This window comes from Phoca vitulina, unplaced genomic scaffold (genome assembly GCF_004348235.1).
Source record: "Phoca vitulina isolate PV1807 unplaced genomic scaffold, GSC_HSeal_1.0 scaffold27, whole genome shotgun sequence".
NCBI lineage: Eukaryota > Metazoa > Chordata > Mammalia > Carnivora > Phocidae > Phoca > Phoca vitulina.
In genome coordinates, this window is record NW_022589730.1 from 23,971,919 (window position 1) to 23,999,490 (window position 27,572).

General features: G+C 47.5%; 1 protein-coding gene across 1 annotated transcript in view; it reads left to right on the forward strand.

Annotated features, from left to right (window-relative positions):
• MYO5B (myosin VB) overlaps nucleotides 1-27,572 on the forward strand; it is a 335,175-nt gene that overhangs the window by 168,251 nt on the left and 139,352 nt on the right. The window contains exon 5 of the mRNA XM_032422730.1: nucleotides 22,127-22,283. Within this exon, the coding sequence (XP_032278621.1) occupies nucleotides 22,127-22,283 (157 nt within the window). The remainder of the gene's footprint in view (nucleotides 1-22,126; nucleotides 22,284-27,572) is intronic.

Here is a 27,572-nt window from a genome sequence, read left to right on the forward strand (position 1 = left end):
CTCTGTTCATTTTATTTCCTTATTTGTAGAGCCCCTTGTGTCTTATTTTGCAGAGTAGGTGTTTATGAAATGCATAGGATGACGAAGACTTCCCCTCTTTGAAGTTGGAGGTCAAATCTTCTATCACAGGGACTCTTTTTTCAGCATCTTTAGTATTAGGACCCCCAGCCTGGGCTAGAAACTTCTTGTCTCCTCAGAAGGCAGCCATTCCACTGTTTGAAACTCTTAGATTTGGGTGGACAGCTGTCTCCCCTTAATCCCACCCTAGGGCTTATCTCCTGGAGCAGCCACCAGAACAGACTGCTCTGGGAACGCCCACTTAGTCCTGTCTTCTCCAGCTAAACCCTTCTGGTCTGGCTAGCATTCCCCGTGCAGCAGCTCCTCGTTCCGATTGACGTCTAACTATATTCTAGACTTAGAATATAGCCCCAGGAACTGTGGCCTCTGTAATTTAGCCAGGAGTGCAGATCTTGACTGACCAGAGGAGGAGACCATGGCCATCTCCTGTTCTCCTAGAACCTAAATCTTCAGGGGCTGCATTAATAGAAATTTACTAGTAGCTTCTTGCGGTGGTGGTTGATAATGAGTTGACCAAAATACTCTAATGCTTCTTACCTGCACTGTGGTCACAGATGATCACAGTTTGGTGTAATACCATTGGGAAGTGTGTTTTGGACCCTGTCCAGATCACAGAGCTAAGTGGTAGGGTCTGTGTTGACACCCAGCTTTTCCTACTTTCTAGTGCTCTTTCCTCTCTCAGTGAGTTGGGCTGATGAGGCAATATTCTTAGAACTAATCGAAGATGTCTTTGAGTGGCTTAAATAACAAAAATTTATTTCTCGCAGTTCTGGAGGCTGGGAAGTCCAAGACCAAGTTGCCAGGGGATGGGGTGTATTTTCCCTCATCATTGGTTAAATTGTCAACGTTGAAAGCCTAAGAAATACAATGATAGTATACAATAAAGACCTCTCTTTGTGGGAGCATCATTATGAAGTTCTGTTTGAAGTCCGTGGAATGATGTGCTAGTAATGTGATAAAAAAAATAGTAATAAAACTGATTTTCAGCACAGTTAAAAAACAACAACAAAGACCTCTTTACTATCATGGTAGTTAATAACCAACATGATTTTTTCCACAAGACATGGAGTTTCTCACTTAGATCTGTAAGGAAAGAATAGTTGGGTTCCCTTGAAGTCATCTGGAAGACCCTTTGAAACTTCAGGAAACTAGCGAATTCTGCTTCCCAGCATCGCACAGCCCCATCCTGTGGGTCATCAGTCGCTTGCTCCATCAATACTAGTATGCTCTCCGTCTTCAACCAAGGATGCTGGAGCTGAATTTGGGCTTCCCCCTTGAGGTTAGGTCTCTTCCTCAGATTGGTCCATGGGACACCCCCCCCCCCCGCCGCCCAAGCTGGGAGGTGGGTTGGGGGTGTGAAAGGCCCAACTTGGGAATAACACTACATGGTTCCCTTCCTCCCTTTGTGCCCTTTCCCCAGTCTGCCTCTCCTGGTTCCCCTCAACAGGTGGACTTCCTTACTTCATATCCTGACTTCTCTCTGTCCATGGTTTATAGTGAAACTGATGTCTACGCCCCCAGGCTTGGCTCTTGATTTCTGAATGAAAAGTTAAACTATAAAAAATTCCTTTCTCCACACCAGCAGACAGGATTTCAAGACAATTACCATGCTAGGAACTCAGAAATCTTATTTTGATAGTCAAAAGTTGAACCTTGGCACTTTGTCTTCACCTTCCCGTTATAATCATCCTAATCCTCTGGAGACGATGCCTTGAGTTGAAGGAGAATGCCATGTTTAGAAGAAATGTAAAAAAGTGTATTAATGTATCTCAAAAATATTTCCCTACTTCAGTATGCATGCTAATAATGTTTCCTAAGATCATAAGGGATATGTAAGTTATTACTTGCTGTAGCACTAACTCAGTTTTATAGCTTTGTCAGTGGAATCACAGAGGGATGTGAATCTGGGCACCCTAATTCCAAACCTTGTGCCTTTGGCCACTTTGGTGTATGGTCTCCCCGGAAAAGATGACTCCTAGGGTTCTGGCTTCAGAAACTGTGTAGAAGGAACTTCTGTGCAGAAACAAGGAAGTCAAGGAGGGATACTCTAGGGGGTTGGAAATGAGTTTATTTGGGAACTGTTTCATTCGCGATCCCCCACACCACCCTCCCCTGACATCCAAATAGAGCTGTCAAGCTGAATTGATGGAGTTGAGAGGCTGGCCTCCAGATGGCACTTGAAGCCTTGGGAATGGATGATGTCCTTTTGGGAGAGATTTTTGGGGAGGAGGAATTTTCGCAGATCTAACCCTGAGTAGACTTAGCATTTAAAGGTCATGGGATGGGAGTGGTGCCTCCTTTCTGAGGGCAGTTGGAGATGTACAATTTCTGTTGGACATGGATGAGGTCGGGGGGGCATGGAGTACCCCTGCGTGGACTGAGTGTCGAGTAGGAGTCGAGCACCCTGTGGTGTGCAGGGCAGTCCTGGGCGTCCAAGAATTGCCTCCTGTTGTTCCACCTCATATGCCCAAAACGATCTTCAACATTCTTTGTAACTCTCCCATTTATGCTACACTTCAGTTTTTAGGCATTTTTTTGGTCTCCCTTACCTAATGGTTCTGCACCAAAACAGTGTGGAAAGGCAGGCTTTAATATTTCCCATGTCGAGAGCTGAGGCCTTGAGGGGCTTGGCCAAAGTCTCCAGCCTTGTATGTGACAGGCTGGTGCTGGAACCCACTCTCCTCACCCACCGTGGGGTGGGTGTTCCTGCTGTTCTCTTCTTCTGTGCCTCTGGATGGCTTGAGTCTGGAGAACTGGGTTTCCAGCTGAACTCCCACAGGGGCGCTGGGCTCGCACGGATTCGTTGGCTCCATCCGATGGGAAGTTGTCATGGCTGCTACCCACATGCAGCCATGACCGTGTCCACAGAGAGGCCGTGTGAGCTGCCAGGTGGGACCCCGGGTTGCTGCTCTGTGGATGGTCCCAGAACAGGTGAGAATTCAACCTTGCTGGATTCTCACGTATATACTCTAAGTGCGGAGCCAGAGGTGGGTTTCAGGCAGATACATTCTTTGCCTTTCCCTGTTTTTAGCATTTCTTTCGTACTTGGTATACCCTGTTTGCAGGTAGGTGGGTGATTTCGGGGGGGAGGGGAGGCATAAGATGGGAGCTATGGGAATGCCCTGGGTATCGGTTTCTGCCCTTGAGATGACAACAGCTCTTTAAATTCTCCAAGTAGACAAGTGTCTATGTAATATTAGATGCTGTCCAAAAAAATCTGCCTAAAATACTCCTCTCCCTGACCTATCCCTTTATATAAAGTGTTACCTTTCTTCTCAGCTGAGCCAGAAACTTTTATTTACTTGACAGAGCACAAGCAGGGGGAGTGGGAGAGGGAGAAGCAGGCTCCCTGCTGAGCAAGGAGCCCCATGCGGGGCTCCATCCCAGGACCCTGGGATCATGAACTGAAGGCAGACGAAAAACCGACTGAGCCACCCAGATGCCCCATGAGTCATAAACTTTTTAAAAATATACGTACTATCTGCAAGAACATTATACATGTCACACTTTTAAAATGCATCTTGGTCTGTGGGCTCTGATTCCTGTCCCTGCTGCCTGAGTTCAGGGCCTCATCCTTCATGTGGGTTTCTGCCGCGGGCTCTGAACTGCTCTGTCGTGACCACGCTTTGCTCCCCAGTCCGTCCTCTGCATGGCTGGGGAGGAGGGGGTTCCTGTGTGTGTTTGCTTTAAGGGAAAGGATGTCTGGGTCTCTGGATGTTAAAGTGCTGGCAGGGAGGAGGCAGTCTGGGGGGGATGGGGGGCCGAGTATGGGAACAGAGCAAGGTGATAGCAGGTGGAGGGGAGTGCCAGATGGCGGGAATGGGACCTTGGCTCAGATGGTGGAATTGACCTCCGGGGCGAAGGCAGGATCCTCCTGTTAGAGAAGGGGAGGAGGAAGCCAGATGCTGGTGAAGCAGGAAGGTTGGTAGATGCGGTGGCAGGAAATTGAACTGTTCTAGGCTTTTCCCTTCGATTTGCAAGATTCCTATCTTAGCATGTGGCAGATACATGTTGAGTGAATAATGCATGGATTCCCCCAAATGTCTCTCACAATGGCAATGTCCCCCAGAAAATGGCTGGGATGGGAATAAGTCACATATTTGGGGTGAAGATGCCCTGAATGTGCAGGGTGAGCTGGGAGCTAATGCACAGTTGCTGCAGAGGCAGGTGGGTGACCAGATGACGGGACTGTGTGTCTTGTGGGACAGGTGACAGGGTGGCTGGGGTGCTGTGGCAGGTGAACTTGGGAGCTGGAGTGGTGAAGACAGTCTTCAGTGTGCCGTCTTCGTGGACCTGGCACCTCTGCCCTGGTCAGTGGCCAAAACCTGCCTCTCCCCCGGGTTCCCTTGCCCCTGTCACCGGGGCAGTGGAGCGTGTAAGAGAATCCAACGTTGTCAGCTGCAAGGATCCTTAGGTGATTTGGGTCCAACTCATTTATTTCACAGAGGAGGAAACTGAGTGCCAAGGGGGGAGCAGGGACTTGTTAGGCCTGCCCTGAATTTGTGCTGAGGCCCCCAGGGTCCCCAGCCCCCCAGTGCAGTGCCCCTCCTAACCATCAGCAGAAAGGCCGTCCCCCTGGGCCCAGTCAGACCCCCTTGGTTCTGCTCAGAGTGTATCTTGATGCAAACTGATGAAGACCTCAGGCCCAAACCCCCTTGTGCCTTGGCCAAGATGGGCATCCCATTGAGTGAAGTAGTTTGGGAGACGTTCTTCAAAGCAATGGCCGGCTGAATGCTGGCCTCGAAGGGGCAGGACCACAGAGCAAGTGATTGGTGAAGAGCAGGATCTATCCCGAGCAGAGGATAGCATCTTTGGGAGCAACATAGAGTGGCCCATGGGAGAAGGGCAGGTGCGGTGGGATTCTGGAAGGATCTGAAGAGAAAGCCAGGACGGTAGCAGAGGCAGATTTGAGCCCTGAGCAGTTTGTGCTCTTTGTAGGCTAGCAACAGCCCCTCAGCCTATCTTTTACAAACTCTACTGGAAAATATTAAGCACTGTGTTTTTTGTTTTTTTTTTTTTTTTTTTTACAAGTTCAATTACGTAATGGGTTGCAGTTCCTCCACTAACTCCTTGAGAATAGTGTATTTTCAGATTGGCTTCTTTGATTTAGTAATAGGCATTTAAGGTTCCTCCATGTCTTTTCATGGCTTGCTGGCTCATTTGTTTTTAGAGCTGAATAATATTGTGTCAATATACCACAGTTTATCCCTCCCCTTGCTGAAGGACATCTTGTTTACTCCCAAGTTTTGGCAGTTATCAATAAAGCTGCTAATAAACACCCATTTGCGGATTGTGTGGATATGTTTTCAGCATCTTTGAAAAGCAGAATATGCAGAGAAATATACTACATGCAAGGAATGTAAAGTTCTTTACAGCTTATGGAAAGAGTAAAAAGGATGTAGGTGTCACCATGCAAAAGGATATGAGTGACTAGGGCAAACACTGTCTTCACCCAGCCCACTTGAACTCCTATTTGAGGTCAGATGCAAGAAACAAAGGAATTGCCTGAACAGTCATAATGAAATCCCCAAATGGGATTCTCTGTTAAGGGGTGGTTGGATTTTTCGAAATTTCTCTAAGCAAGTAAAATTTAATGTTAGCTGGCATTTCTAGGAATCAGGAAATTCAAATGTGTTTGTTGACTGGGAAGGAGTATGACAATTTGATATTCATTTGAAATGAAGGGTATTCAATTTGCCCAATAAAACACCCTTAGAGTTAGGGGACTTCTGTTCTAGCTTGGTTGCTTTAAAAAGTCCCCAAACAACTTACTGGGAGAATAAAGTGATTGGAATTTTTCCTAAATAGTAGCCTATGTCCCATCCTTTGACAGAACAGCTTTTGATGGGCACTGAAAATCCATTTAACTTCAAGCTTCACAAAGCTGTTTATAACCCGAGAAAAATTAAAACATGTCCACACAAAATCTGGCACATGAATATTTATATTTACTCAAAATGGCCAAAAAGTGGCAACAACCCCAACGTCCATCAACTGAAAAATGGATAAACACAAGTGGGATATCCATACAATGAAATACTCTCTTGTTCAGCCATACGTCATACTACATGAAAGAAGCCAGTCAAAAGATCATGTGATTGCACCTGTATGAAAGGTCAGAATTAGGGGATCTAGAGAGACAAAGTAGATTAGCAAATGTGTTGGGATGGGGTGCAAGGGACTGGTAGTGGGCACAGGGCAGCTTTCTGAGGTGATGAAAATGTTCTGACATTGATTTGGGTGATGGTCGCACAACTCTGAACTTACTAAACACCATTGTACACTCAAAATGGGTGAATTGTATGGTATTTGAGTTACGTCTCAAAACTTAGCTCCCCTCTGTAATAAAAGTGGTAGATTTAGAGGTGCTATTTTAGAGAAGGTGGACAGAAACTAAATTTCCTAGATGGTATCATTTGAATCTAGACTTGATAAAATAAGGTTGAGACAGGTGGGATGTGGGCATGGAGGCAGTTGTGAATAATAATCTGTCGTAAAGAATCCCAGCCACAAAAGATTAGTGTTTCAGTAGGTATGCGTTACCTCGAGAAGAATTCAGAACCACACATGCTAACCAATGTGCTTGTATATCTGTTTTATTTAAGAGACTTTTTTTTTTCCAAATCATAAGCTAATCTTTAAGCTTTATTAAATCTAAAGTGAGGATTTAAAAACCTTTAGTTCCTGGGTTCATATAGGACTAGGTCTGGTCGGTTATATATCTTGGTGGCATTGACAGTCCAACACAGCAAGGAAATAAAGCAGAAAGAGAATGGGATTAAAGAAACATCTGGGGCACCTGGGTAGCTCAGTCGGTTAAGCATCCAACTCTTGGATTCAGCTCAGGCTATGGTCGAGGAGTCGTGGGATCAAGCCCCACGTTGGGCTCTGCACAGGCTTCGCGCTGGGCATGGGGTCTGCTTGGAATGCTCTCAAAAACTAAAAAAAAAAAAAAAAATCTGAGCAACTGGTGGCAGGTTGCACAGCTCTCTGATCTTGCTTTCCTGGGTTCTGGAGGACTGGCCCACTGCCTGACACGTCGCCTCTGGCCCTTTCTCTGTTCCTTTCTCTGTCCCTTTTCCACCAGTCAGGAAACCAAAACATGGCTCAGCAAAATGCACCATGAAGTTGTGGTTGCTTAGCTGATTGACGAGGTTATCTTCCCAGTTTGGCCTTGGAGCCTGTGGGATGCCAGGAGACCAGGACTAGAGAGCCCTGGGGGTACTGGCAAGAATCTTGATATGTTCCAGGTCAGCGTTTGACAAACACAAGGAGGACTCCAATCACAGTGCTCACAACAGAGAGCATCTAGGAGGATCTGATGTTCTTAGCAGGAGCAGTTTCCTTCAGTGGGCAGCACAGAGGGGGGGAGCCTTGTGAGCTGCAGCAAGAGGGCTCTGGGAGATCAGCTACCAAAGTGTGACTTCAAGAAATGGTACCTCCCATGAAGTCCAGCGTCCCTTACCCTGGACACACCTGCTGCTCCAGGAGAATAAAACCTAGAACTATGGATTTTGCTTAGTGACACTAAGCACTGAAAAAAAAGAAACCCTTTGGGGTTTTACAACTGAGGAGGGACTTAAAGGGAAAGTCCAAAAAGGTTTTAAAGATAAACAGGAGGGATTAATTCTGGCCCTGGGAATATTTGAGGATTGCTTTAATTATGTTACCCAGCCCCCCCAAAGCTTCAGAACCCAAAATCTTTCCAAAGGAGTGGTCAATCATCTGCATTAAAACAGTCCCTGTTTCATAGGGAGTCATTGTTGAATTTTTTAGAAAAGGGGGAGTTTGTTATGACAGGGATTCTTTATCACCCAGAGGACAAGGTCATTACATAATTACGTTTGTACCCCTAAATTGCTGTGACAGAGAAGACCAGGAAAAACTTTTCTAAGTCTTCAGTTCAGCTCTCTGATCTCTGTCACATGAACCCACTGCACAGCAAATTCCCATCTCTGGACCTGTAAGTCTTGGTCAAGGTTAAGGTTAGGGCTGTTAAGGTCGATGTAGAACACAGCCCTTGGGGGGTCTTTCCCCAGCATCTCTGGCCTCTCTGAGGTCTCCTGCAGCCTTAGGCTGTCGATCTCTTGTAGGTATTTTAGCACAAACCCTGCCTTTTGTTTTAGGTGTGCTAGATGTCCCTTTCTTGAGTGTCAGCCCCTCATGGGAGCAATTTCACGTACATAATTAGAAACGAGCTCAAGATTTTACCCCATGTGGGTGAGCAGTAAAGAATCGCCATGTGACTGGTGGGCAGGTGAGACCCTTTGTCATGTCCTTTCTCCTCCCCTTCTTGATGCTGAGAGGGTTGTAGGCACTCAAGTCAGACTTCATTCCACTTCTGGGGTCCCTGTCCTTGTTGACTTACCACCCATGCCCAAGGGTGCTTGGGCTGTAACCTGTGGAAAGTACTCGGTGCCACGTTCTCGGCTGGGCTTGGCAGTGGAGGGTGGAGGAGCAACACTGGGCTCTGTGAAGGAAACCCTGGCTTTAGATAAATCATTTATACTTTGTACTGGTTATTGTGCCAGCAAAATGCTAAACGGAACTTTCAGATGAGACCGTGTAGTAGGCTAGAATTGATATTGATTACTGTGAATTTTGATGAGGTGTGTTACTTAGGTCTTCTATTTTATTGCTAACTCCTGGCTGCTTATATCTGTGCTATATAAAAAGGTACTTGATAGGGGACAGGGAGGTTCCTATTGATAGGAACTGTTTGTTAGAACCGAGATCTTGGTTACTCTCTTGCCCAGCCCAAGTAATGAAAGATCTGTGATCTCTCAAGAAGGCAGTCTATTATTGGCCTGAGGCTGGTATTACTGAAGTTCAAGGCTTGACGTAAGTATGGTCTTCTCATCTGTTGAAATAGTTTCATCCATTTGCAAGTTTAAAATCTCAAGGAGTGGGTGCAGGTAAGGAGGAAGTCTTGGCCAACCTCAGAGCCCCAAATACTGTGAGGAGGGGGGTTGGCACACGGACACATTGGTGGGATTTCCCAGATGGTGCACATCTAAGACCATATCAGAGACCTATGTGTAGAGAGGAGAGGAGTAGCCCTACAACTTGAGTTTTGCTAGAGGTGTTTCCAAGAGTCAGCAAATTTTCCTGACAGCCTAATGAATGATTGATTGGCTTTCCATTAAGTTTTTTCCAGCCCATTAAAGTGAGTCTTTGTTTTGAGGATTCAAATGTGTTTAGAGACCTGATGGGTATAATTCATTTCTATCTCAGAATCCAGACTTGGGACATTGTGCCAAAGAGATCATGAATGTAAGTGCTGTTGATAAGGAGAGTCCCCATTCAGTGTACATTTGCTGAGCACAACAGTTATGTGAATTATCCACTAAGCCACAGGGGTGGTTCTATTTTCACTTGGACACCTCCCATCTGAAGCAGGTGTTTTCATGAAGCAACCTGTCCCGTGGTTGGACACATGATGTGTTTGAGGGCCCTGGCGTGGCTGAAGGGGAGAGCACTGGATGGGATGTCCAGGAGGGGCTCTGCAGCTCGGAGTGGCTTTCAACAAATCCTGTGGTGTCTTTGCCCTGTTTCCTCCATAGGAAAAGGAAAATGGTAGGAGACTTATTTCCAGCTGGCTTGGAGAGGCGGCTGGGGGGCATGCCACGGGGGTGGGATTTGAATGCGAGGCTGAGGGAAAGAGATGGAGAAGGAAGAATTCTGTGTGAAGGAAAGGCGACGAGGAGGAGGATGAAGAGCGTGTGGCTGAGTGTGGGAGAGCATGGATGGTGCCACTGGACCGGAGCTGCTGAGATTTTGTTACGTGGCACTGAGGACAGCTTCCCGATGACTGGTAGTCCTTGGTATTCACTCTGCCCAGGTGGTGGTGCAGCTCGTGGGGTCGAGCTGATTCACCAGCCCCCCGGACGTCTCAGAGTTTTTGCAGCTCGAAACCCCTGGTTTCCTGGTCTCGCACTTGTCACAGGCCTGTACGTGCAAGTCCGTTGCGGTGGCGTGCTGGTGAGGCTCGGTACTGTGGAGCACTGTGGGACTTCCGCCTCAACCCCGGCTGGGCGGCTGCTGCCTGTGGGGCCTGGGCTTGAGCCAGCTCAGGGAAACCTGAGGTCAAGTGGGGCCTTCCCTGTGCCACGTTCCCTCCCCTCCTGCTTCTGTCCTCTCTCCTTGGGCTGTGTGAGTGAAGTAACTGAAAGCTGGAAGCCGGAAGTGGGGGTGGGGGGCGTGAGGGGTAGAAGCTAGAAAAGAGGATGGTGAGTTGGAATGGACAGAGAACTTAAGTCTGGTCTTCCGTAACCTAGAGCCCTTTGTGGAAATGGTTCACGTGTCTCTTGCTCGAGGTCCTGGCTACTTCGGAGACTATGCTCTTTTGCCATGCTGTATGATGTCCAAAACACCTATGTTGAAAAGCAAAATGTTGCCCTTTGTTTTCCAATTCTGTGTTCTTTAAAAACCCTGAACAGACACTCCTTGCTGACCTAGGAATCCCCACTGAAGGGAAAAAATTGGAAAGCTCTTACCCTTCAGATCTAGTACCAGAACATGGACATTGACCTTCGAACTTCCTCGTGCTAGCTTCCCAGTTTTGCTACTGATCTCTCGGTGGACTTCTGCCCTCAAGAGAGGCATGAATCCTCTAACCCATATCAAATCCCCTATCTAGGATCTCTTAGAGCCTGCCTTCATCTGGGGAAGCCTCTGATCCGGTCAGGTTTGTTATTTTTATGGGAAGACTGAGAAATCAAGTTGCAAATACTTTCTTTGACCTGAGCTTCCCTTATTCTGTTATCACATCTTAGAAGCTTTGCAGTTGGACTTAATTGTTGCTTAGGCTCTGATGCATTTTCAAATTCGCACCTGCACAATTCCCCTTCTGGTACCGGCCTCTGGAACTCTTGCACTTAGTGGCCAGAATATGGAGTCATCCATGCGATTTCTAAGACCGTTAGCTGCCCTGTGTTTCAGGTCTGTGGATTTGTGCCTGGAAGTAGGAGCTTAATATTTTTAAGCTATGTGGGCAAAACTCTTATGTAGGTTGAACATTTATTTTTGGAATCAAACCCTGCAGCAAAATCAGTCTAAGGTGTTCATTGATATTCATAATCATCAAGGTACATAATTTAAGCATAAATATTACACTGCTGACATGAATGACCACAATTGGCAGTCCCTTCCCATAGCCCAACTGAGTTCTCTTTTCACCTACAGTATCTATTCGTTCATCAGGAAATATTTACTGAATGACTGGGTGCCCAGACTCTGGTTTGTCCACAGTATGTCCTAGGGCCTTCAGTTACCACCGTCACCCAGTGCTGAGCACCTGTCCTGTTTCCCCACCAGTACCCAGTCCTGAATGTCTCCTGCTTGAAGGGTTGAAGATACCGTCTCTAGGCCAGGGGGCTGGGGTTGCTTGTGTTTAGGCGTGGGAGGGTATGGAGAACACATAACCCAGGGAGCCTGAGCAGGGGTGGAGGGCCGGGTTAATATACACGGTCTCTCTTGAGCCAGCCCCTTACCCTACAGAGCAGATACGCCAAAATAACCAAGGCAGGTTCTGCTTTAGGTCTAGGAGTTAGGGTTTCATGGCCAAGAAAGAGAATCCCAAAATGTCAAAGCAGCAGAGGGCTGGAGAAATCTCATCCAGTGATTCTCAGGGTGCTCAGACGGGCGTCGCCTAGGAACTTGTGAGGAAGTACATCTGAAAATATTTGCATTCTCAAGGGACAGTATCGGCCTACTGAGGGCGATGGGATGCAAACTGTATGAGCGTGTCATTCAAATTCTGGTAGGCTTCCACTGCCAGGCCTGGAAGTTTATACACCAGCTTTATGGCTGAAGCTATTTTCCAGTGGAGAGAACCTTGCCCCACATCCTAGGGGTCTCTGAAATCTGCCCCCCACCCCGCTTCATACCGGTACAGATAATGGTGTTTGTGACCGGCCTTTGGGAAATAGAGGGTCTAATGAAATGTAAACATGGTCTCCTTAAAGGTTGGTGTCACTAGTGCTGTGTAAAGAGGCCTGGTTTTGCAATTGGGCACAGAAAAAAAAAAGATGGAAAAGATGATTAGGTGTTCTAAACCTTTTTTCCACGTAACGCATTTAAATGTATCAAATGTAATATATACAATTACAGAAGAAACAGATTATCTTGAAAGGTATCAAAATATTTTGGGGAATTGATATAGCAGACATGAAGGATTGTTTATTAATGTTCATGGCAGATCTAATAACTACCGTTGCAGCGATGGGTGTAAAAATTGAGCTGCCGCAGCTGTGATAGGTTCTCAAAGCCACAGGGTCTGCTAACGCTGTTTTGCTCTATTCTCAACTGAAGGAAATGTCAAAGTTCTTAGAATTCAGTAAAACTGAAGGTATGGTTTTTAGTGCATCGAAGTTCATGGGTCTCCAAATTCTACGCAGTGGACCCCGGGTCAAGTACCCCTGACGTAGGAGGTGGTATGGAACGGTTTACTCTTCCCAACTGCAGGCATCAGCAGGTGCTTTGTATTTTTCTCACATGCAGAGCTGACTGCTCTGTGCCATGATTTTAACTGTGTGGGTGTCAACAACGTAACTCCAGTTAATGAGGAGACGCTGCTTTGGTTTCTGGGTGACTTACCATAAGCCGTTTGCCAGAGTACTGGAATTAAATGTAAAGGCTTCCATGGTCTGCCCCCGGGAAGGATGTTTAAGGACTCTGTTAAGCCTCTTAAAGCTAATCTTTGTTTTAAGTTTAGTGTTACACTGTATTAGGCTGATACTGATAGAAGTAAGTTACAGGGTATTAGAGTTGCTGCCAGGACCTGAACATGTTTATATGGTGACCGTTTAATTAAGCTGTCGAGTGTATAGCCGTGGTTCTTAACCTTAGCAGGACTAATGTAGCAAAAAGGAGAATCACGTGTGGAATCAAAATACCCAGGCCCCACCGCCGTAGATGGTGACCCAATTGGTTTGATGTGGGATCCAGCTGAGGTCGTTTCATAGTCTCTGCTGCTGTTTCTAACATAGTCAGGGTTAGTGAACAAATGCTGGTTCTTTGCAAAATGTTGCCAAAGACCATGACTTGCCTGTTGGGATCTGACTGTCCTAAACTTCACCTCTTCCCTGAACACTGTGCCTTCCCACCTTCCGCACAGCCTGGCGCCTCTGCCTGGAGCCTCTGCCTGGATTGGGCTCTGGGAACAGATCACGAAGGGCCTGGAATGCTGAAGACGTGGGCTGCATCCTTCAGGCCACAGTGTCTCCTGCAGCCGGGCTGAGCAGGGCCTGGGCACATTTGAATGAGTTTCTTAGAGCATTCCAGCAGCAATGCGGGGTGAACGGATCGAGTAGGCAACGGAGTTAGCACAAGATGACCAGCTAGGGTGCTTTGGGGGCATCCAGGGGAGGAGGGATGAGGAGTAGGATCTGGGTCTAAATTAGAGAAAGAGGGCAGTACAGCTAACTTCGCCTGATGGGGTAAAGGAGGGGAAGGAGTCAAGGGCCACTGCTGAGGTCCCTGCTCGTTGCCGCATGGAGCGCCAGACCATCCACGCTGGGAGCAGGGTGGGGAGCTGGAGAGCCCTGGTTTGGACACGCGGGACTCTGGAACCTCTCAGGAGCCACGTGGGTCGGGAGCCATGTCCACGTGCCAGTTAGCGTCACGAGGGAAGAGGAGATCGCCTTAGAGGCTGCCCAGAGAAGTGAGGGGAGATGCCGAAATGGGCCTCCACAGGTGCCCTAAATCTAAAAGATGAATGAATAGAGCAGTATCTATATAAAGTCAAAGACCTTGTATCTTACTGGTAGCTTGGCAGAGGAAGAGAACGGGCTTTAGACTGGGGTACTCACACGCACCTTGCTTCAGGGGCCAGCTGGACTCATGAAAAACCATGTAGCTGAATTTACTAGAATGTGTTTGTTCCCTGAGAAACAAGTTTCCAGAACTAAATGAAATAGTTTGAAAAGGGATGCTTACTTGGCACTAGAGGGTACAACCATGTGTGTATTGTAGTTCACCCCAGCTAATGACACCATTTAACCAAAACAAGTTTATAAAGTATAAAATCGTAGAAAAACCTCTGCTTCTGGTGCTCGTCCTCCCCTAAGCCCCAGGGTTTCCGAGTTCCAAAATGTTTGACATCAGTAGGTAACCGTGGTTAATACGGAACGCATCACACGGCCCAGCTCTGAGTGCAGCAGTAGCAGCAGGTCTTAGGGATCCTCTTCCAGCCCTTTATCTTAAGAGCAAAGAAGTGGGCACATTCCCACTTGCACTGAGGAGCCCCTCGCCTGTCTTCAGTCTCCCTCTGCACCTGCTTATCTGCCGGTGAGGGCTGGGCTTGGTTACGCTCCCTGAGGGTCTTTGTGTTCTGTCACATCAGAGAGGAGCCGCCTCTCTCGGGAACAGCCATAAACAGAACTCGGCGCTCCACCAGCCGCTGTGAAACTGGAGTGGGGAAGGGATACTAGGATGTTAAATGCAATAAGTACTTCTCCTACACTGTCAGAAGGTTCGATTTCATCTTTCCAAGGAGACACTCAGAACTTTAATTGCTAAATACGAACTAAGCAGTTTCTCGTGAATATTTATGACGGCCTTCCTGAATGACTTGGCTTGAGCTGTAGATGGCACCTGAGCACGCAGCCCTACCTTCTGGAGGGGGAGGGTGTGGTGGCGTAAGAAATCCGTGCCTGATGGCAGAGGTACCCAGGGATGCTCGTCCATCCCCCTCCCTCTAGAAACCAGGGGTGCCTTGGGCCTATAGAGGGGTCATAGAATCTCTTGCTTGGAGCTTTTTGGGCCAGCCCCTTGTCACAGCAGAATGTTCTCTCCACTGCCCCCACCTCGGGAGGAAGCCCTTAACCATGGACTCAGGAACTGTGTGGCTCTGTTTTGAGTCCAAATCTGCCCCACTAATTTTCTGTATCCTTCTGCCTCACTTAATCTCCATCCAAAGCTCTCTGTCCCCCCAGCCTTACTCTTAGCTCCACACAGAACTCAGTTTGGTTGCCCCAACCTGATTCTGTCCACCTGACTTCACCTAAATTCTTCACTCTAGGGTTTTGATATCATTTTGTTTTAATAGAGTTGTGTGTTTGTAGCACTAGACATTGTATTGTTTCTTTGTATTTGAGCTCTTAAAGACAGTAAACCGTGTTACTATTGTCACTTTTTTAGTCAGCATTGCTTCTAAGGTTCATTTGAATTTTCTTAGCCTGTTTCCCAATTATTAACTCTGTACATGGAACTGACACAAATATCTTTGTTGAACAAAAAATTTAAAATTTTTATTTATTTTAGAGAGAGCACATGCACATGAGCAGAGGAGAGGAACAGAGGGAGAGAATCTCAAGCAGACTCTGTGCTGAGTGCAGAGCCTGATGTGGGGCTCGATCCCACAACCCTGAGATCATGACCTGAGCCAAAACCAACAGACACTTAACTGACTGAACCACCCAGGTGCCCCAAACAAAAATTAATTACAAATTTGTTGACTCCCCATTCTCTAGTTTATTTTTTTTAAGATTTTATTTATTTGACAGAGAAGAGGGAACACAAGCAGGGGGAGTGGGGGGGAGAGAGAGAGAGAAGCAGGCTTCCTCGCAGAGCAGGGAGCCCAGTGCGGGGCTTGATCCCAGGACCCTGAGATCATGACCTGAGCCGAAGGAAGCTGCTTAACGACTGAGCCACCCAAGCACACCCCTATAGTGTAGTTTTTTTAAACTGTAGTAGATAATCTGTGTGGTGATGAGGGTGTTGAAAATATAGAGACCCAACAGACAGGCAAGACACAGTAGATTGATGATCCTATTAGTGAACAGAATACATTCTACTGACACCCAAATTTTTGGATGATTTGTCATTAGAGGAGGAAACGATGGAGGGGCTTAATGATGTGTTCAGAGACAGGGTGTCCTTCCTACTGGGCCTTAGCCAGGCTTCCCCCTCCGTCCTGTTGGGCAATGCACTGTGTCTGGGGAGGCGGGGGGGGGGGTGCTTTAGCAGATGCTGCTCCCACCTCTTCCTTTTCTCTCAGAAAGCCTGAGTCAGGCCAGTAGTTGAACCTGAGACTCAGTCTCCCACAGTCCCCTTCCCATGAACGAGCATGGGAGGCTGAGCACAGGGCAGAGACCACCAAATTTGGTTTTGTGGGCAGTAAATCACACAACTCTAGGGGGCACCAGCTGCTGAGCGCAGCCTGCATGGACCACCATACGTGATGGTCCTTGCTGGGGCTCTGGTCTTCACACAGTCCAGCTGCTGGCCTGCCCATCCAGGCCCCTGCATCTGAGGTCAGCCGTCGTGGCACTTGAGTTCTGGTGAGAGAGACCAGGGTGAGAGCGAGTAAACCGTTAGTAAATTGTATAGCGAATGCTGTGAAGGCAAGGCGGTCAGGGAAGAGCTTCTGAAGAAGCCACGTTTCAGCTGAAGTCGTAAGCCAACTAGTGCTAAGGTTGCCTGATTCACATCTAATCTCTTATATGAAGGCTAGATTTGTTCCAGGGGGGATGTTCATTAAGGGATGCTTTCTTACACAAGGAGTGTAATGGTAGTGCTGTCCCAGCACAGCCCATTGGGACACTGGGCAGACAGGTGGAAGCCTGTGTTTGAGTTTGGGCTTGGTGTGTCACTAGCTGAGAACTCTGGGCATATGTCTTGGCTTCTCTAAACTTTAGCTTTATCTTCTTTAATATGGGAAGACTGGCACCCAGTAGTCTTATGAATCCTAAGCATGGGGTGCATGGCTAACAGTTCTGCATGCCATCCGAGCATGATGTAAATAGTAATTAATTGCACTGAAAAGCAGTAATGCAAGAGCTGCCAAAGGTAGAGTGTGATTGAGTACCAGGCATTAAGAGTTGTGAGACCAAATAAAAGAAAAAAAGTTTGAGCTAGAAAAGCTTCAGGCAACTATAAAGTAGGAGGGGGTAAAGAAGCCCTGTGTGGCTGGAATGTAGCAAACAAAGGGAAGAGTGACGGTGAAAAACTGGGCCCTTAACGCAGGAGAGCTGGGCTCTCGGAGGGCAGAGAGGACCACCGGAGGGCTGAAAGCCGGGGAGAGATGTGATCCAGTATTCGCATACAGGAGGCCACGTGAGGAGGGTGTGCTAAGGGAGGTGGGAGTGGACGTCAGAAGGCTGTCCTTGTCATGCATGTCCGAGGTGGTGATGTCCAGGACTGAGATGTACAGAGAAGGGGACAGACTGCATTGGGAGATAACGCAATAGGACTTGCTAATGTGGAGCTTGGAAGTAGGGACAACGATTCCTAGGTTTGTGGCTATCGTCGGGGAGTGGGGGCTAGTGCCACTTACATGGAGAAGGCACAGTAGGGGGGGCGTGGACAGAGAGGCTTTGGTGCCAGGAGCCCTGGGGATTCAAGGTTAAAGTGAGTGTCTGCCCTCCATGGGTTCTCAGTTCAGTGACCAGTGTGGGTGGACTGTGGCTGTTACAACACGGGGCCACGTATGAGGACAGAGGTGCCACGTAGGACCACGGGTGGGGCACTTGGCATTGCCTGTCCCAGCTGGGATGGTTGCTCTGGAGCTCTTCCGGGGCTTCTCTCCATCAGAGTCAGCTGGAACAGCGTCTCCCTGAGCATTCTGTGTACATGTTGTTGATTGGGAGGCCACAGGTGACCAATCATTCTCCACAGGAAACCCAAACAAGACAACATTTCAGCAGCATTTCTTAAAGTTCCTATAGTGTCTGGCTGATCAGCAGGGCTTTCCTTTAGTGGAGCAACCTCAGGTGCCTTAACAGCCATCTGCCTCTGCTGTACTTCCCGGGGGGGCCCCCCTCCAAAATGGGGAGGGGGTGGGGATCGACCTTGCTCAGGGAGCTGAAAGCCCTGCAGTGGTTTGGTGGGAAATGTTTGCAAGAGGTGGTTTAGCAATAGTTCTGCCTCTCAGATATCAAAGAAGAGGATCCAGTGTGAAATGGGGGAGCAGCTGTGTGTGTGGTGGGGGGGGGGTTGGTTGGTTGTCAGTTGGTTGTCCGTGTTCTGCTTGGATGCTGGAGGGTGGCTAGGTGCCTTAGGATGCTGTGCTCTCGTCTGAGGCACAGGCCTTTGAGTGACTTTTCCTGTTGGGGCTATTGCATGCTTCCCTGAAGACAGCCTGGACCTGAATAACAGCTGGATATGAAAGCCCTTGGCCGTTGTTTTCTTTTTCTAAAGGGAATTCCACTGGACTTAAGAGAAAATAATTCATTGAAAAGCAAATTGATCCAAGTTGCCAGCTAAGTCCTGCCTATAATTGGGCTGAATGGATGGAGCTATATATGAGTTATGTTTTTGAAGGATATTGGGTAGAATTCCATACTTAAAAACTTCTAACCCCAAACCAGCCCTAAATAACCAGAATTTGAAATGGAGAGCTTTCCCCCACCCACACTTCCTATTAGGATTTTGGTGGCAGAATCCTCCAGTGTCAGAGACAGAGGAGATCCTTTGGGGAGTCCCAAGTCACAGCCTGTCCTCTAGAGGTAAAGGGACAGAAGCCCGGAGGAAAGAAATGACCCAAAGTCACACAGGTAAAATGATAGGACTGATATCAATATAAGGGGGAATGTGACAGTGTCTTAAAAGTGGTACAAAGCCAATGATGTGGGCTTTAGAAGACGGGGAAATAATAGCCTGCTGGGCCACCTGAGGCAGGACGGAGCGGGCTTTGCATGGAGAGAAAGTCCATGGTGAAGGTGGGGTCAGGTAAAGGAAAACCACACATGGCAGGGCTGGGAAAGGGTGTGGTTTTAGAGACCGGTAGTCCAGTTTGCCTGAACTCCCATCATCCCACACGCAGTGTAGAGCTCGTCTCCTGCAGTCTTGCAGCAAATCAGGGAGATGGGTATATGCTCTGCAGCGTGGTGTGAAGGTTTACAAAGAGCCCACTGGTGGCAGAAGCAGGGCTCAGGCCAGGTCCTTAGACTCAAAGCCCAGTTTTTGTCTGTAGCGCTGGTCTGCCACACTTGTGAAGGGTTTTAGTGCTGCGGGCATGCGTGGTAGAGGGTTTCAAGTGCTCAACTAAGGGGTTCAGACTTGGTCCAACGAGCAATGAGCAGTTTGCTGTTCTGATTGGGAGAAACCTGAGAACGGTGCTTTGCACAATCGGGCAGGAGTGTGGGGATGCATCAGAGACCTGGGTACCTACCTCAAGGCGGCCACGAAGACAAGCAGGAGTTGGGCCTCCTAGTCATGAGGGACTGGGCTGGGATGACCAAGGGTCAAATCAGTGAATGATCTTGTCCAAAGTCAGCCAGCTAATTACTGCAAATGAGGTTCAAGTTTGTTTTTAATGCCCGTATTCTGGTTGCCAGTTGTTTGAGTTGGAAGCAAAGCGAATATACATAGAACAAGAGAGGTCTGTTGTCCATCATCCCTAAGGCCAGCTTATGGGCTGTGACCAAATAGCGTATGTGTGTACCTGTTGTGCACCTAGCCGGGCAGTTAATTAGGGATGGGAGGGGCTGGTGTATGTAGAAGTGCAGGGGAGCTACATAAAAATCTCCAATTAAAAATATTTGAGAATGGTCTAAGTTAGGGAAGGTGTCAAAAGGTGCTTGTTGGTCTAAGAAGAGGTGAATTTACCTGACTTGAGTCTACATGTCAGTATCACATCTAATATCCATCAAATAAGGCAGCAATTTGCCCTGCTGGCCATTGCCTGCCCTTCCCCATGCTCAAGAGCTTCTTGTTTCCCCACCTTGATTCCGTCGCTTGAGTTCCTGACACTTTGTTGTCATGTAAGCCAGCCCCACTTCTTGAATTCCTGATGACTGACTTTGGAATAGCCTGCTTGCTCCTCAGGCTTCTCTGCCTCTTGCAGGAGCTGCTCTCTTTCCTGAGCCCAGTGCCTGACCCTGCAGTCATTTCCCACTGATGCACAGGGCGGTTCCCATCTTGACACTGCGGCTGAAAAGTGGCACGTGTCATGGGTCTGTGCCTTCTTACTTGCGCCGACCGTACTGTGTTCTCTGTCTCCTCGCAGTTCAGTTTGGCGTGTATGTGCTGTTGCCGCAGGGAGCCAGGCAGCGCTTACCCCTGCCCCCCGCCCCTGCTGCTCTGGGTCACACTCTCCTAGCATCCTTATGTTTACTCCCAAGGAGGCTTCTTGAGTTCTTCGGACAGTCTCTATCTCTCCTTTCCATGTGACCCTCTGTTGAGGAGTAAGGCTCAGACACATCCTGTGCTCCTCATTTGATTATAGGTCAAATGTGGGGACCTGAGGCAAAACGTCAGGCCTGGGGGTGTGGCTCCTGCAGTTCAGTTCCTGCGGTTACGGGGCGTGTTGTGAAGCTGACGTCAAGCTCGGGTCTGTTTCAGAGGTTCACGGTCCAGGGCTAGAGCTCCAGGGCTAGAGGTACAGCCGGTTATACTCTTAATCATCCTGGAGGGTTGTGCTTCTGAGCCATTTTCTAGGGAGTTGATAATGAAGTATTGGGAGGAGAGGTGACACCTGTCATTATCCCTGGGGTCTGGTGGATGTCCTATAAAATTAAACTGAGTGAACCTGGGAAATACAAGCATCATCCACAGGCTTCTAGAACTACAAGGGATCTCAGCAAGCCACTTATTTCTCCAAATACTACGTAGGGTTTACATATGTTCTCAGGTAATTGGTTGTAGAGCCAGTTTGGATGATCCATTGGTTCCCCCCCCCCCCATTTTCTCAACGGTATGCACTAGACACCTGTATTTACTCCCATCCCTCCCCATCTGATGACAACAGTTTGAGCTGAGACCCCATCGCCCTTTGCTGACCTTGAACAGTGGCTCTCGGTTCGGGTTTCCTCAGCCCAGCTACCACAGTGGAGTCTGCCCAGTGCTCCCAGCCCCAGCCCAGATCTCTCCTATCTTTCTAGTCCTCAACTAGTTGACATCGGTGTCATCACACTGCTCCTGTACTTCTTGGCTGTCGGACCAGATCAGAAGCAAGGCCAGCATTCGTACTCCTGTGCTGAGAAAGCCACAGTCTACCTGTGTGGATAATTAGCAAGGTGGGGCAGGCAGCCTGCGGTGGCTTCCCTGTTCATTCTGCCATGGCCTGCTCTGCCCAGGAAGCCCCAGGAACTGGTGTAGGTAGTAGTGGGCCGATGCCAGGAGGCCTGTGTTATAAACCCACTTCCACGCTCCTAGGAAGGGGGGTTTCCGGTTAATCCCTAGGAGCATATGTTTTGTGCCGTGCACTGTTAGAGGGACTGGAGATTGAGAGCAGAGTGCCTGCCTTCCCGGCCGTGGATCTGCGAGCTGGATGTAGGTGGCCGACTATAGCCCTTATAAGCAATTCATTTGCCAAATCTGTGGCCCACACATTTGTTCGCGCCTTGTGCTTGAACACGCATGTTCCTTAGAGATCTGATAGGCTGCTCTCTGCATTACCTGTCTGTCATTCTGCTATCTATTCTAAAGGGATAAATATAGATGCATTTTTATCTGGTGTAGAGTATCTTCTTTCTGCCTTTGGTTTAGTCTTACTGAAATCCCTCTTACTGCAATTGATAGCTATTTTATCTAATTTCTGATAAACTTGAAGCAAGATCAGTCTGGTGGTTAATAGCATGCCTTTTATGACATATATGAACAAGAAATTCAAAACTCTAGTGGCACGCTAGGCTCAAACACGAGAGGAAAAGATCCTTGTTTTTGAAAAATTGTAACTCATGCAGTGGTACAAGATGGGCATGCCACAGAATCAAAGGTGAGAATATGCACCTGAAAGGGCATATATGTAAAATCTCGGGATGTGTATGTGTATATATACGTGTACATAGAGAAACAGGTTGGGGGATGCTGCATCCAGGGAGGATGTGTCATCATGACCAACTGGCCCCATCTCCCTTCCTGAGGGCCCTTAGGAAGGCTGTGTGCTGTTGGTAAGCCCTTTTCTGAACTCTCCTTTCTCCTGCTCGTGGATCTTACGCAAGCACGGGAGGGAGAGCAGACTATCTTAACACTGTTCCTCATACTTATTCTTCAAAGAAGATGAGATGACCTTGATCGAGCTCAGGGCTTTGTCAGTAGAGTCCCTGGGAGGCAACAGAGCCTTTCCACGGCCAGCCACTGACCAGAGCTTTTTCCCTTCCAGAGAGGAGAAGAACCAGTCCATCATCGTCAGCGGGGAGTCTGGAGCCGGCAAGACCGTGTCAGCCAAGTACGCCATGCGCTATTTTGCCACAGTGAGCGGCTCAGCCAGTGACACCAACATCGAAGAGAAGGTCCTGGCGTCCAGTCCCATCATGGAGGTAAAGCCTTCCAAACACACTTGGCCTTTCTGGCTAGAGTTCCTTCCTCTGGCAGCCAGACTGCTGGGTGGCCAGCCTCGTGCGGTTGCTCACTAGAGTCCTTGGAAGCACATTCATGCCTTTCTTGCAGAGCCCCTTGTCTCCTGGTAAGGAAGAAATGCCAAAGGTGCCCCTAAGACCACAGGTTTGGGAGTTATCTCACCTGGTAGCATCCTTCAGGGCCCCAGTACCGAGTGGAGTGTCCTCTTCATGCCGTCCTTATCCCTGGACTCTGCTGAATGCTCTAGTGAGCATCCTCCATTCTGCCTCCACTTCTGCTGCTCTTCCCTCCCCTGCTGCCATCGTGTGTCAGCAAATCCGCACTTCGCCCAAACCGTCCAGGGCTTTGAGGGCCTGCTGCATCAGGAAGGCAATGTGCATGAGCGAGGGAGGCTAGGTAGAGCTGAACATTTTATTTTATGGGGAGGGGGGAAGGTAGAGCCAAAAGCTCTGTGATAACACAATCTGTTGGTCGTCAGGAAGCAGTTACCTGTGATGGCATGGACTGGCCAGGGCATTCCGTCTGTACCTCGACTCCCCAGCCTCAGCGCAGTCAGTACAGGTACAGGGCCAGAGAGACTTCCTAAAGCTTCGGTCTTGCTGTAACTCCCCATGTTTTAGGGTCAGAACTCTATTTCTCTTTTTCTCTCTCTTTCCTCCATAAACACTTAATTCTGATAAAGTAGATCTAAATGGGTGTGCAGTCCCTGGGCCAGCTTTGATTGCCTGCCTCTGAAGTAGAGGCTCTTGATTATCGTCTGGGTTACAGTCTGGTGGGAATCAGACCCCCGCCAGCCCAGGGCAGCTCCTTGGTTTTAGGAAGAAGAAATTGAGTTGAGGCCAAAAGCTGCCAAGATAGTATCAGATTTCTCTGCAATGCCTTGAGCCGCATCGATTAAGACCCAAGTCACCAAGGTGGTTAATCTCTCAGATTGTTTTGGAGCTGGGGGAAATAAGAACCTGCCTGGACCTTCCTAGATCCCCTCCCCCCCCCCCCCTTTACCACATTGCACGACTGAATACTGAGTCTCAGTTCATAGGAGTTCATTGCTTTTGTGGGTATAATCTGCCTACACAGTTGGATTATCTGGAGAACTTTGATTCTCTGTTGACTAACAGGACATAACATATTAACAGTTCAACAAAAGCAAGTTTCCATACTTGTTCTTACATGGATTGGAAAATGGTCCGTACAGTTGGAGGCATTTTTACCAAAAAGATATGAACAAAAAGACTTTCATTCTCTTACAATGGTTCTTAAACTTGAGTGCATCAGAGTCACCTGGCGGGCCTGTTTAACCCAGATTGCTGGACCCTACCCCTCCAGAGTTGCTGATTCAGAAGGTCTGGGTAGGGGGCCCCCAAATTTGCCTTTCTACAGCCTGCTGATAATTCATCCACATTAGGGTATGTTTCCTTATAGTTTTTTTCACTGAATATAATAGTAATAAGCCTTATCTCCGTATCATTGAGCTTTTTTATGAACTGCCTTATTGGCTGCAAACATATTAATATTGTCAGACCTGCAACTAGTTAGTGGCCCGTTTGTTCATAGCATGTATTCTAAACCCAAGGTGGGGGCCTGGCCATGGCCTCGATTCAGAATGTGATGGTGGACTATGGCCTGGCCTACCCGGGACCATCTGTGCACCTAAATCGAGGCACTAAGATTGTACTCTATGATTAGCATCATGTTTCATCTCGAATGGGAGTGAAACCAGGCTTTCAGCCTCTCCTTTGCCCCTGAGTTTCAAAACTCAGTTCATTTTTAAGGTAATAAGGTTTCAAAGACCCAGAGTGCTACCTCTTTTAGAAGTAGAGGAGGTAATTTTTCTGGGCAAAACAGATAAGGGAAGAAATCTGTTACATCTCTGGTGTCTGGACAAAGTAATTTTAGTTAAGGTGAGAATTTAATGAAGGTAGATCACCCCATTATTAAACACGTACGAGACACAGGAAGACTTTTTAATTGATTTAATTGTTGTTAAACGTACATAAAATTTACCATTTTCAGTATTTTAAATGAACAATTGAAGGGTATTAAGGACATTCAGCGTTAGGCAACCATCACCACCATCCATTTCTGAACTCTTTAATCATCCCAAACTGTACGCATTAATAACTCCCTATTCTTCCTCACCAGACCCTCGTACCCTCTTTGCTACTTTCTGTCTCCATGAATTTGCCTGTTCTAGGCACCTCATATAAGTGGAATCATACAGTATTTGTTCTTTTGTGTCTGACTGACTTACTGTTTTCGAAGTTCATCCGTGTTGTAGAATGGAGGAGTACCCTCTTCCTTTTTATGGTTGGATGATATTGTTTGGATAATACCACATTTTGTTAATCCATCCCACTGTTGATGAACTACTTGGGTTTCCTCTTGGCTGGTATGAATAATGCCACTGAACAATGGCATGCAAGCATCCGAGTCCCTGCTTGGGGAATGGTTTTTAAATGATAGTGGTCTAAAATAACCTAACATTGTCAGTATCTCTTATGTCCTGAATGGGCTGGTGCACTGCTGGGGATTCAGAGTACTTTGGCATGGGAGAAATGGGAGAGCACCATGCACACCGAGAAACCCACGAGATGTGGTTCAGTTGCTAAGGTCTAAAGGAGGAGTGTGTACACGGAGCAGCCTCCTCAATGCGTGATGTCACGTAAATAAATGGTGCAGTGGTTTGGGCTCACAATATTCAATTTCTACCTTGTGCAAATTGCTACTTTGGAAACAATATGGGTAATTCCCTAGGGCTCATTCTGTCAACTGACAAATTTGGTCATCATGGAGACTGTCCCTTGAGTTTTTAAGTGTTCTATTTGAGAGAAATCTTGGAGAGAAATATGGAAAGGAAGAATCGTAGCCAGGAATGACTCTGGGCGAGTTAGAAAGTGTTGCTGGGCCGAGAAAGAGCAGCTTCTGCACTGCTAACGCCTGACTGTTCACAAGAGTCCAGGTGGGCCCTTGTGTCAGGAAGCCCCATCAGCTTTGTGGTTCCTCAGAGGGTCAGAGGCAACACAAGGCCCGCCTTCATCAGGGGCCAACCAATTCCTGATAACTCTGCCTCTGTCCCGGCGCAGAATGGCACCTCCCAACCAAGCAGTCAGCTCTGCTCCTGCACCATCTCATTATTTCTGTGGCCGCCTCCTGGGGAGACAGAGTCGAGGACGGTCCGAGGCAGTGGAATCCCCAGCGAACTGCGCTAAGTGACAGTGGTTTGAATTAAAGGTGACTTGAGGGTGGATTGGGATGATTTATTCTCAGCACCAGAGCTGTCTGACCCTGTTCTGTGTAAGAGCTTGCCAGCATCCCGGGAGTGATTTGTTCACAAGTCTGCACTGATTAAAGGATATTGGTAATCAAGAGACTGTTAGAGGAGGGGCAGAACCAAGTCTGGGCCAGATGGGTCACGGGGCTTCTTGGGGTGCCCAGAGTCTGCAGCACACAAGTCCGGGAGCTAGAGACTGCCCCCATCCTGGGAGATAGAGGAGACAGGAGGTACAGTGGGCAAAAGCAATCGAAACTAAGACCGGTTACTATGTAATTGGGGGTATTTAACTTTTGTTCCTTTTAAGCTAAAGAAACAAGGCCTGCAACTATTAACCTATTCATACAAGAGTCTGTGCCCAGAATAACTTAGCACATCTCTTGTCTTGTGCGCCAGCACACTCTGGCCACTCCACACACTCAAATGTCCTGTCCCTTGACCCAGGCCATGTCCATAACTAGAACCCCTCCCCCTCCTCACTAGCAAAACTCTACTCAGCCTTTAAGACCCTTGTCAGTTTACCCTCCTTCAAGCCATCCCTGTTGTGCTCGGCATGGCTAATTGTCCTGCTCTGTGCTTCCACGTATTGATATGTCCCTCACTGTTGTATAATCCTAATTATACTGAAATTATTCCAGTCCATTGATCTTCCTACGTATTTGCATATGCATAAACAACAAAGAAGGTGGTTCTCTTATGTCCTATGTGAATGGTAGCATATTTTGTCATTTTGCAACTCTTTCACTCAACATCTTTTAAACTTACCCACAAATCATGTTCTAGTTTACTTATACCAGCTTTATAGTATCCCATTGTGTGAGTACACTACACTTTATCCGTTTCCCTACTGATGGGCATTTAGGATGGATTTCTTTTTTTATTGCTAAATACAACCTGCACCAAACATTCTTGTGCTTACTCACGCCTACACTTACGTATTTTTCCAGGTAATATCTAGAAGTAGAGTTGCTGAACCGTTAGGTGCATGTGTATTCAGTGTTACTAGATAGGTCCAGTGACTTTTCAGAATGGTGGTTCTGGTTCCCATTTGAGCCAGCAACATAGGAGAGTTTCTTTGTCCTCATATCCTCCTCATTTTGTAGTGTCCGAGTTCTTAGTTACAGCCCCTCTGGACTGCCATTTTAGTCTGTGGTTCTCTGATGTCCACTGAGGTTATCTTTTCTTAACGCTTATTGGTCATATGAGTTTCTGCTGTGAATTTCCTGTTCATAGCATTTGCTCGTTTTCCACGTTGTAACCACTTGCATCATTTCTGCTTTTTTCTTGATCTGTGGGACTCAGTGAAGGTTAAAACCTGTTTTTCTTTTCTCATCTATAATAACTCATCAAAACGTTTCCTGAGTCCGTGGGTAACCAGAAAAAAAATTAGCAAGTGTTTAAAAGATGAAGAATTGCACGTGAGTCCTTTACACACAGGAGTTGGGAGTCCTAGGGTAGAGTTGATGGGTTGAGTAGTAATAACCTCTTTTCTTTGTGGGTGCCATTACATACTTTTAAAGTACTTCTAGATCTGTCACTTCTCAAAGCAGCCTAGTGAGGTAAGGAGGAGAGACCTTTCAACTGTGATCTTTAGACCTGGGGCAAGCTTTCCCCTAAGCCATCACAAGGAGTGGTGTCGGGTATGGTAAAAGCTCTTGTTGCCATTTTACGAATTACGGAATTTGAGTATTTTGAAATGTACATTGAAAATACATTGAAGTGTATTTGTTGAAACTAGATGGTCTTTGAGAATGTTCCACAAACTGGACTTTGCTGATTGCATCTTCATGATGTTGAGAACATGTTCCTTTGTCTTCTGTTTCCTGTAAAAGGGCAGTAAAATTCAGAAGCTTGATTAAATTAAGGTTGGATTTTTGGCACCCATTTGGGACATCCCAGCGGGTGGACTTCGATGGGGAGTGGACGTGTAGAATGCAGGCGATCCCGGACTGAAGAGCTTCTGTAGTGCAGAGCTAGG